Below are 10,322 nucleotides of genomic sequence, written 5' to 3'. Positions count from 1 at the left end.
ACAAGTATCTGTCTTTGTCACATTGATTTGTTTGCTTGCTTGCTTTTTAATAATCCAGGTGGTATAAAAACATCATGCTATAATAACATGCTATCATTTATAGACCACATTAGTTTCTTTTTATGATCTTTTTTGTACATAGCTTATATACTAAAAAAACAAAAAAAACAATGCAGGCAGTATTATTTAGTTTATTGATTGAAAGTAAAATAGACGGTGTAAATAATAAGAATATATATAATATTAATTACTCATTAAAATTAAAATCTTTGTCTTTATACCTTCATGTTTTATCGAAGAAAGGTTTTCAATTAAATATTTTTTTAAGTTACGTTAATACACTGAAAATGTTTATCGCGGGTGATGACGTCACGCCGTCGCTTAGTTACGGCTATAAACACTGTCGTAGTTTTGCTCGGTTGCTGCGGATCCTCCGGTTTATAAACTTTTCCATTTCGTGCATTTTGTTTGTTTGCGAGTTTGTTGTTTTATTGTGAGATTCTCTGATGGCAGCAGAAGCGCAGGAGGTTTTGAAACTACAACTCGAAGCCGTTATTGGGTTCAACGGTAAGAGCTGATATTAGAACTTTACTGGAGAGAGCACGCACACGCACACACACGCACACACGCACGCACACACACACACGCACACAGTGAAGGTTGTAAGAATTAACTCAATTATTTAAGGTTTTGTGTAGAAGACAATAATAATAATAAAGTGTTTCTTTCTCAAAGAAGGTTCTAGATGGAGTTAACCCTGCTGAATAAGAAACAATAAAACCCATCACAGAAATGCAAATGGTTTCCACTACAAATACCATTACAAACCATCAGCTGTTAATTATTAAAACCATTACCAAATGTCAAAGGTGTTCTACTGGTCCTTAATGGTATCCACTACACATAACATTCCACCAATAGAAGGCAACATATTACCAGTAGAGACCCACAGGGACCATTACGGTTTCTATTAAAACCAATACAATTCTCATTATAATCATTAAAACCATTATAAATTCTATGAGAGTTTCTAGTGGGGTTCTTTTCAGCAAGGAAGATCTTTAACCCAGGGATCTTTTTAAATTTTATTTCATCACCATGCACACACACTTATTCACACCTCGGGGGCAATTTAGAGTCACCGATCTACCCGGATGTCTTTGTGAGGTGGGAGGAAACCGGAGAACTCGGAGGAAACTCCACACGGACATGTGGAGCACACATGACTCCCCAGAAAGACAGTAACCCAAGCTCAGGATTGAACCTGAAGCTTTAAAAGCATATCAGCGTGCTTTTGTTTTCTCTTTCAGGTCACGTGTTCTCTGGACTGCAAGTTCACCCGGACCGAGAGCATCTGATCTACCCGCTCGGCTGCACGCTGATCATTAAGAACCTGAGGGACTGGAAGCAGGACTTCCTCCACGGACACACCAACAATGTCTCCTGCGTCTCTGTGTCCAGGAGTGGGACGTACATTGCTTCAGGACAGGTCACCTTCATGGGCTTTAAGGTACACATCTAATCCTTAATAAAACCCTGGAGAAATCCAACTTGGAGTGCAGAATTATTTATTTATTTATGTATTATCTAACATTATTATTATTAGTAGTAGTCATAGTAGTATGATGATGATTATTATTATTATATAAAAATGAATATTAATTATGAATCCACTATTTGCTTTTTTTATGCTACTTTTTGCTAATACAATTTTTTCAAATCATGTGTTTGTCGATATTAGATTTAATTTTTGTTTTAAATAATAACGGTGATATAAAGAAACAAGCATACTGTAATAACACAGAACATTTAGAGACCGCAGTGGTTTTTACTATTACCATTGTCCCTTTCGTAATTTATCAGAAACATGTTCTCAGATTCTCATCTCTCAGTGGCTAGCTTTAAACAATTTTTTTGCGTATTTTAAAGGAAGTTTTACTGTGTCAGTGGTGACGCTCCAGCATGACATTAATGCTAAACCTTTTTCACATTTATTTGAATACATCTTTCCTCAGGCTGATGTAATCATCTGGGATTACGCTAAAAGAGACATTCACGCTCGGCTCATCCTCCACAAAGCCAAAGTCGAAGCGCTTGCTTTCTCTCCGAATGAGAAATACCTGGTGTCTCTGGGAGGACAAGATGACGGCAGGTGAAGTTACATCCTGTGTCTGTTCATCGTAAATTACTGTCTATTGTGTAAATCATTGTATATTGTGTGCAGTCAGGATTTAATTCTGAAATTACACACATCAGTGTTCAGACCTCAGATTAATATATCCACAATATGTCACGCTGAAATGAATGATTTCACTGTAACTACACTCACACACACACACTACTCAAGGCCAATCTTAAATACAGAAATATAACACTATTCATTAATGAATAATATCATTGTCATGTAATGGAGGTGCAGACAGAAGCAAATGCAGGTATGGCAGTTTAATAAAACAACAAGAAGTCCAATAAGTTCAAAGGATCTGGCAGAAATTATGGTACATAGGCTGGCAAGGATTAATCGATCAGGCAAACAGTCCAAACTAGGCAAGGCAAAAAGACAAGGTCATAAACGTGAACAAGGTCAAAACCAGAATAAACAAACACGGTATCAAGGCTTGGGAAACACAACTGAGCGTATACTTCACAAACACTTAGTGTTCGAACAGTCTCTTTTATGTGTGGTGTGATTGTGTGATGCAGGTGTGAGTGATTAGAATGAAGGTGAATGATCTGGGAATTGCGGTCCATGGCAGCCATATTTGTAGGCCACAGTGCAGGATGGGAAATGTAGTCACTGGTTTACTGTGATATGACAATCATCACTTTAAAGTGCATGAAAAGTTTTGATCTTTTCCACACGGAGGACAAGGGAGGAGACGAGTCTTCATCAGAGGCATCACGTATCCGGAGCAGTGAATATTTTATGGATGAAATGATGAATGAAGTTAAAGTTTCCCTGTAAGCGTAGCAGATGAGCGCTCGGTCAGTTTGTCCTTCACACCGTGGACACGTTTTCTTTACAAGAAAGCGCATCGAATTAACACACACACACACACTGGCTTTATTTTATTCATTCAACAAATCAAATATAGTGAATTTCATCACAGACAGTGTCACAGAGTTACTCAGGACATTTCTAGCTGTCAAAATGTAAGTAGTTTTGCTGCTACAGTGAAACTTAGATCCGATGTGGTTATGTAATGACGGTGTAATTGGGTTAGTTTTGTAGATTATATCCCTCGCACATGTTATGATTTTATGACCTTATGTTAATATCTTGTAGAAAAATCCTCTTAGGTGATTTTAGTTAGCAAACTCCATTAGGAGGCTACAGTCTGGAGATTGCTTAGGATGGTATCTCTTGAACTGCAATTACCACATACAATTTTGCACTCAGCTCTCCTTTAGTGAACAGTGGACTAGTTCAACAAACAAACTTCATGTTAAAACCATAATGAGCTTTTTTTTTCTTTCACACTATCCGTTGTTCCCCAGATGAGGATAAGTTTCCTTCTGAGTCTGGTTTCTCTCAAGGTCTCTTCCTCATATCATCTTACGGAGTTTTTCCTTGCCACCGTCGCCACCGGCTCGCTCAATAGGGATAAATTCACACACTTAAAATCCGTATCCTGTGTTATATGTTTCTGTAAAGCTGCTTTGTGATAATATCCATTGTTAAAAGCGCTATACAAATAAAATTGAATTGAATTGATTAAGCACAGATTTCCTCACGTAAATACTGACGTAACATTTGGATGTATGTTACTGTCTCTGAATACGACCCACTGTGTATAAGTACAGTATATTGTGTGAATTGACTGTCTGTCCTTGACTCCAACACTAGGACACATCCTTTGTCCACTTGTTGAATAAAACCTTCTCATTCTGAGTGCAATGCAAATTTTTTCCAACATGAAGCTCAATTCTGTAACAAGTATGAAAAGTCATGTGTGTCTAATTGTTGTGGGTGTGTTCTATTATATATAGTATATAATGTGAGTGTGTGTGGTGTGTGTTCAGTATCGTGGTGTGGAGCTTGGAGAAGAAGGAGGCGATCTGTGGGAGTCCGGCGTCGGCTCACAGCGCAGGTCACTGTCTCACCATCAGCTACTGCAACCTCAGCGATGACGTCTTCATCTCAGCCGGAGAGTAAGACTCGTCTGCACACACCGACAAGTTCAGAAAAAAAATAACCATAACAATGTGACATTTGCACATGCACTCTGGCAGGGGGCGTGGCTTAAAGTCTGTAGGCAGGGCTTGCATGTTGATTCGATTGATAAAGTTGATGTTTGATTTTTTTCTTAAACACAGTAATTTTTTTTTCTTAAACTGAAGGCTATACAGTGTCATGACTTGTTAGCTACATTAGCATTGTAGCTCCGGGGCAGAAACTAAAGAAGCAACATTGAACAAGTCTTGAGTGATCCATTAAATTTCACATAAGGAGGGAAATTCTTGAGGCGGGAATTTTATTCCTGGCAAAAAGCTCATCCTAAAGACTAATTAAAGAACATAAACATAGTTTTTACAGTTCAGTACATTTGTGTTTGTAATCTCAGATTGATCAGAACTGATTTAATTCACCCAGATGTTGAACATGTGGTCTGTAAAAGTGTCCATTAGTAATGTAAGTGTTGAATTTAAAATTTTGTTTCCCCTGTTTTTCCCTGCAGTGGTACGCTCCGTGTGTGGGAGCTCGACCTCCCCAACAGGAAGATTCGCCCTACTGAGTGTCAGACAGGGCAGTTAAAGAGGGTTATTAAGTACATAGAGGTGAGAGGAGTTTTATTATATTATAACGTGTCCTAATAATTTATTTTAGTCATTTACATGAATATATGTTCTTTGGCTGTGTTCCCCAATATTATTGGTCCATTTTATCCATTTGTAGTTATATTATGGAAATTGTAGAAGTTAGTTCCTGTTAGTTCCAGGGTCTGCCCTACAAATCACTGTGAGCGAGCTGTTACTATAGAAATGATAAGATATCAGAGCAAGAGCATTAATATAAACCTGCACTATTGTCAGAGCTGCTGTTCTAAAGAATTAATCAACACCTTCTGACCAATCAGAATGCACATTTTGTTCTGTAAAGATCCCAGAGGACGACGCTTTCTTTTACTGCGGCACCACGAGCGGAGACATCCTCAAAGTGAACCTGAAGAGTCGCCTGCTGAACAGCTGTGGTCCAGTGAAGCACAAATTCAGCAAAGTGAGCGTGAAAATAAAGCGGATTAAACGGAATTAACTCGCCCGTGTTAATGCATTTAAACGGCTTTAATGTGATGAATTCATATTGTTCATTTTTATGTTGTTTAATAGATCTCAAACAGTGATGGGATGTGTGTGTGTGTGTGTGTGTGTGTGTGTGTGTGTGTGTGTGTGTGTGTGTACTGTAGGGTGTAAATGCTATGAAGATGTTGAAGACAGGAGATCTGTTGGTGGGATCAGGAGACGGAACTTTCAGCCTCTGCTCCGTGACGAACTTCAAAATCATCAAGTGAGACAGTTAGAGAGTGAAACAGTGAGGCACTGAGGGGTTGAAATTGTGAGACAGTGAGACTGTGAGAGAGAAAGACACTAAGACAGTGAGACTCTGAGAGAATAAGACACTAAGACCGTGAGACTGTGAGAGAGTGAGACAGGGAGACTGTGAGAGAGTAAGACACTAAGACAGTGAGACTGTGGGAAAATGAGACAGGGAGACTGTGAGAGAGTAAGACAGTAAGACACTAAGACAGTGAGACTTTGAGAGAATGAGACAGGGAGACTGTGAGAGAGTAAGACATTGAGACTGTGAGAGATTAAGAAAGTAAGACACTAAAACAGTGAGACTGTGAGAGAATGAGACAGGGAGACTGTGAGAGAGGGAGACTCTGAGAGAGTAAGACAGTAAGACACTAAGACAGTGAGACTGTGAGAGTAAGATAGTAAGACACTAAGACAGTGAGACTGTGAGAGTAAGATAGTAAGACACTAAGACAGTGAGACTGAGACTGTGAAAGAGAGAGATTGTGAGAGAGTAAGACAGTGAGACTGTGGGACTGTGAGAGAGTAAGACACTAAGACAGTGAGACTGTGAGATTGTCAGAGAGTAAGACACTAAGACAGTGAGACTGTGAGATTGTGAGAGAGTAAGACACTAAGACAGTGAGACTGTGGGATTGTGAGAGAGTAAGACACTAAGACAGTGAGACTGTGGGATTGTGAGAGAGTAAGACACTAAGACAGTGAGACTGTGAGATTGTGAGAGAGTAAGACAGTGGGACTGTGAGAGAGTAAGACACTAAGACAGTGAGACTGTGAGATTGTGAGAGAGTAAGACAGTGGGACTGTGAGAGAGTAAGACACTAAGACAGTGAGACTGTGAGATTGTGAGAGAGTAAGACAGTGGGACTGTGAGAGAGTAAGACACTAAGACAGTGAGACTGTGAGATTGTGAGAGAGTAATACACTAAGACAGTGAGACTGTGAGATTGTGAGAGAGTAAGACACTAAGACAGTGAGACAGATGTAACTTATTTTTGTTATTATTACTGGTTTGTATATGAATGCTACGTGCTGCTTGTCTGTGTGCAGGAGTGTGATGCTGGAGGGCGGCGTGTCGTCCGTGGCTCTGCGTGGTGAAGGTCAGCAGGTGTATGTTGGCACTGAGGCGTCTCAGATTTACAGGTTCAGCTACACGGACTTCACCCCGGAGCTCATTGCCACCAGCCACAGCAGTGCGGTTTGGGACGCAGCCTTTCCTGTGTAGGACACTGGGATTTACCTGCAGTTCTCACCATCACCACTAGAGCGTGTACACTTACTGTTTCACCATTCTGCTTCATCTGTCTCACTCTCTGTCTCACTCTCTGTCTCACTATCTCAGAGGTACGTCGGAACTCTTCGCCTCTTGTTCTCAGGATGATATCCGTGTTTGGCACACAGAGTCCAGTAAAGAGCTGTTACGGATCCGAGTCCCGAACATGACGTGTAACGCGGTGGGCTTCATGCGGGACGGCCGGAGCATCTACAGCGGTGAGAAACACTTCGACTAAACACTTCTAGTTTGATCATGTGCTGGTGTTTATCTCACCTGTCGTGCACACTACCACTGGAAATCAAAAAGTTCAGTATTGTTAGTAAAAAAAAAATGTGTAAAAGTGTTTAAAGTGTATTTTTTATGTTGAATGGTGTAGCGTGGAACGATGGGAAAATCCGCCTGTTTGCTCCCGAGAGCGGCCGTCTGATGTTGGTGATCCCCAACGCTCACAGTATGGGCGTGACGGCGTTAAAGAGCACCAGCGACTGCAAACGCCTCGTTAGTGGAGGAGGAGAGGGACAGGTGGGGTTAATATAGCTATTATTCCTCATCTATTACTGCTGTAGAAATGCTTTATTACAGCTATGATTGAGTCACTCAGCGTCAGCCAAACTCTCATATGTACGTTTCGTCCTGTTGCTGAGGAGAAACATGGCGGAAACAGGAAGTGATGTGATATAATATATGTTTCCACTTTGAATTGTAAATACAGAGCATTACTGCTATTTTACACAGTTCCTTATTAATAAATACCATAACAAGCGCCTAGCTGTCACCTGGAATACCATAACCTAGTGTGCAGTGTGTCCCCCGCCTTGTGCCCTGAGTGTCCTGGGGTAGGCTCCAGGCTCCACGACCCTGTGTAGGATAAGAGTTACAGAAAATGGATGTGTGTATTGGCCTGTGATGTGTTATTGTGCGTTGGTGGTGTAGGTGCGAGTCTGGGAGATCCTGCAGAACACACACAGACTTATTGCCAGCATGAAAGAGCACCAAGCTTCAGTCAACGCCATCAAGGTTAAAAGTAATGATGAGGAGTGTGTGACGGCGAGCTCAGACGGAACCTGCATTATCTGGGACCTGGTGTGAGTGCAGCTACACAAATCACACCAAGCTCTCCTGCAGAATGTGTACCATTTATACTGTCTCACCTATCTCTCCCTCTATCTCTCTCTGTCTCTCTTTCTCTGTCTGTCTCTCTCACTCTGTCTCTCTCTCTCGCTCTCTCTCTCACTCTGCCTGTCTGTCTCTCTCTCGCGCTGTCACTCTTTCTCTCTCTGTCTGTCTCCCTCTGTCTCTCTCTCTCCCTCTGTCTCTCTCTCTCTCACTCTGTCTGTCTCTCTCTCTCTCTCTCACTCTGTCTCTCTTTCGCTCTGTCTCACTGTACCTGTATCTCTCTGTCTCTCTCTGTCTCCAGGCGCTTTGTGAGAAATCAGATGGTCTTGGTGAACACACTGTGCAAAAGCGTCTGCTATCATCCTCAAGAATATCAGATTATCACCAGCGGAACGGACCGGAAGGTACCACCCAGAGACAGAGTGTGTGTGTGTGTGAGAGAGAGACAGAGAGAGAGAGAGAGAGAGAGAGAGAGAGAGAGAGAAGGACATAATAGGACAGGATGGAACAGCATGGGATCATTGGACCATTGAAAGGTTTCTGTCAGTGCATAAACCTTTGACCTTTGACCTTTATGTCAGGTTGGCTACTGGGAGGTGTATGATGGAGCGGCCATTAGAGAGCTAGAGGTCTCACAGTCGGGGGCCATTAACGGCATGGACATCAGCGCTGAGGGAGGACATTTCATCACCGGTGAGACAGAGAGAAAAAACATGTCTCATGTCATTGTGTTATTAACATCTATAAAGCAGTAATAACATCACTGTTAATTATTCCAGTTATAATAACAAAACTATTAATCCCGTCTGCTAGAACTGCCATTCAGATTTTTTAAAGTGTTTTAGTAAATAAACATTCTTATCTCTTCATGTCTGCTCCAGGTGGTGATGAGAAGCTAGTGAAGGTGTGGCGTTACACTGATGGTGATGTCACACACGTGGGCGTCGGCCACAGCGGCAGCATCAGCAGTGTCTGTTTGTGTCCCAACAGCAGATTCATCATCAGCACCAGCACAGATGGAGCTGTGCTCAGATGGAGATTCCCACACCTCACATAAACCACACCCACAAACATAAGCACACCTACAAACACATAAACCACACCCACAAACATAAGCACACCTACAAATACATAAACCACACCTACAAACATAAGCACACCCACAAACTCATAAACCACACCCATAAACATAAACCACACCCACAAACACATAAACCACACCCACAAACACATAAGTCACACCCACAAACACAGAAATGGCACACACAACTTTGTCCACAGGACAAAACATGGACATATACACAGTTATTCACTAAAGATAATATTTTCTAATATATTTCTGCAAGGAACTCTTTTTCATTTTCTCCAATCCACCAAATAAGTGCTGACATTTTGACAATTTAAACCTCCTCAAAAGCAAGTTTAAATTTAATCCCTAACTGAAATTTAAATCTGAGTTTAAAGTGATGGAGCAATAAGATTATATTTAATCCAGGTTTATTATGAAATTAAATCCAGGATTAATGTGATGGTTTAATTGTAAGCCTGCTTATTTTTAAACAAGGTTTAAAGTTTGGTGCAACAGAATTATTAGATAAAACTTGATTTAATCTAGATTTAAGATTAATCCTTATTGGTGCAACCCACCCTGAGTTGAATTATTTCCGACTTTTAGCATATAATATTAGTTAGTTTAGTGTGAGTTTTAGTTTCCTGTTAGATTTTATTTTTATTTTTATTTGTTTTTTCCATTTTTCTTTATCACCACACACAGTGTCTAATTATCAGAAATCACCTTTATTTGGTTGTCTTTTTTCTTTAAATTCAGGACATTCCCTGAAATGCACAAATGTTACTTCAATAAATGCAAAAAGAAAATTCACTGTGCTTTTAATTTAATTTCAGTTCATTTCCAGGTTATCATTTAGTTGTCAGTTTAGTTTGTTTTTAATATCATTTTAGTGTTTTATTTCAGGTCACAGAAATTATTTTGTATTTAAAAAACAGTATTATATCTGTTATTACATCATATAATCTCCAGTTTGTGATTCCTGTTTCTGGTAGTTACTTCCAGATGTCAGTCTGATGCAGTTAAATCACAAAAATTATTTTCTCATCAAACTATCTATCAAAAATGTTTAAACTGTATTACGATTGACAGAATAAAATAAAATTAAAACAATACAGTTAAGAAATCAAATACATTAAAAGAAAACAATAGGGAGACAACAAAAACAAAGATAGTCAGCTATTATAGGTTCTTTTTAAATAATAATAATAATAATAATAATAATAATAATAATAATAATGATGATAACAAGAAGAAAAGGAATAAATAAATAATAATAATAATTAGATAATAAAAATTATTTTATTACAAACACATGGGGGGGAG

General features: G+C 39.8%; 1 protein-coding gene across 1 annotated transcript; it reads left to right on the top strand.

The window, feature by feature from the left end:
• The first annotated feature begins 391 nt into the window (after nt 1-391).
• On the top strand, nt 392-9,809 carry cfap52 (cilia and flagella associated protein 52). Its single transcript, XM_017480833.3, has 14 exons — nt 392-567; nt 1,311-1,510; nt 2,016-2,152; nt 4,024-4,152; nt 4,680-4,779; nt 5,102-5,218; nt 5,406-5,506; nt 6,586-6,756; nt 6,878-7,026; nt 7,188-7,333; nt 7,745-7,896; nt 8,229-8,331; nt 8,509-8,620; nt 8,809-9,809. The coding sequence occupies exons 1-14, from the start codon at nt 507-509 to the stop codon at nt 8,982-8,984; spliced, it is 1,854 nt and encodes a 617-aa protein (XP_017336322.1). The 5' UTR covers nt 392-506; the 3' UTR covers nt 8,985-9,809.
• The last annotated feature ends 513 nt before the right edge of the window (nt 9,810-10,322 follow it).

The sequence above is a fragment of the Ictalurus punctatus genome, chromosome 12 (genome assembly GCF_001660625.3).
Source record: "Ictalurus punctatus breed USDA103 chromosome 12, Coco_2.0, whole genome shotgun sequence".
NCBI lineage: Eukaryota > Metazoa > Chordata > Actinopteri > Siluriformes > Ictaluridae > Ictalurus > Ictalurus punctatus.
The sequence above is the reverse complement of the archived record's forward strand: the minus strand, read 5'-3'. Positions and strand labels throughout refer to the sequence as shown.

Bases quoted from the DNA above. Each gene is read 5' to 3' on its own strand.
- cfap52 (XM_017480833.3), top strand. From the start codon at position 507: ATGGCAGCAGAAGCGCAGGAGGTTTTGAAACTACAACTCGAAGCCGTT. The intron at 7,334-7,744 runs GTGGGGTTAATA...TTGGTGGTGTAG, and splicing joins GTGGAGGAGGAGAGGGACAG to GTGCGAGTCTGGGAGATCCT. The intron at 8,332-8,508 runs GTACCACCCAGA...CCTTTATGTCAG, and splicing joins CCAGCGGAACGGACCGGAAG to GTTGGCTACTGGGAGGTGTA.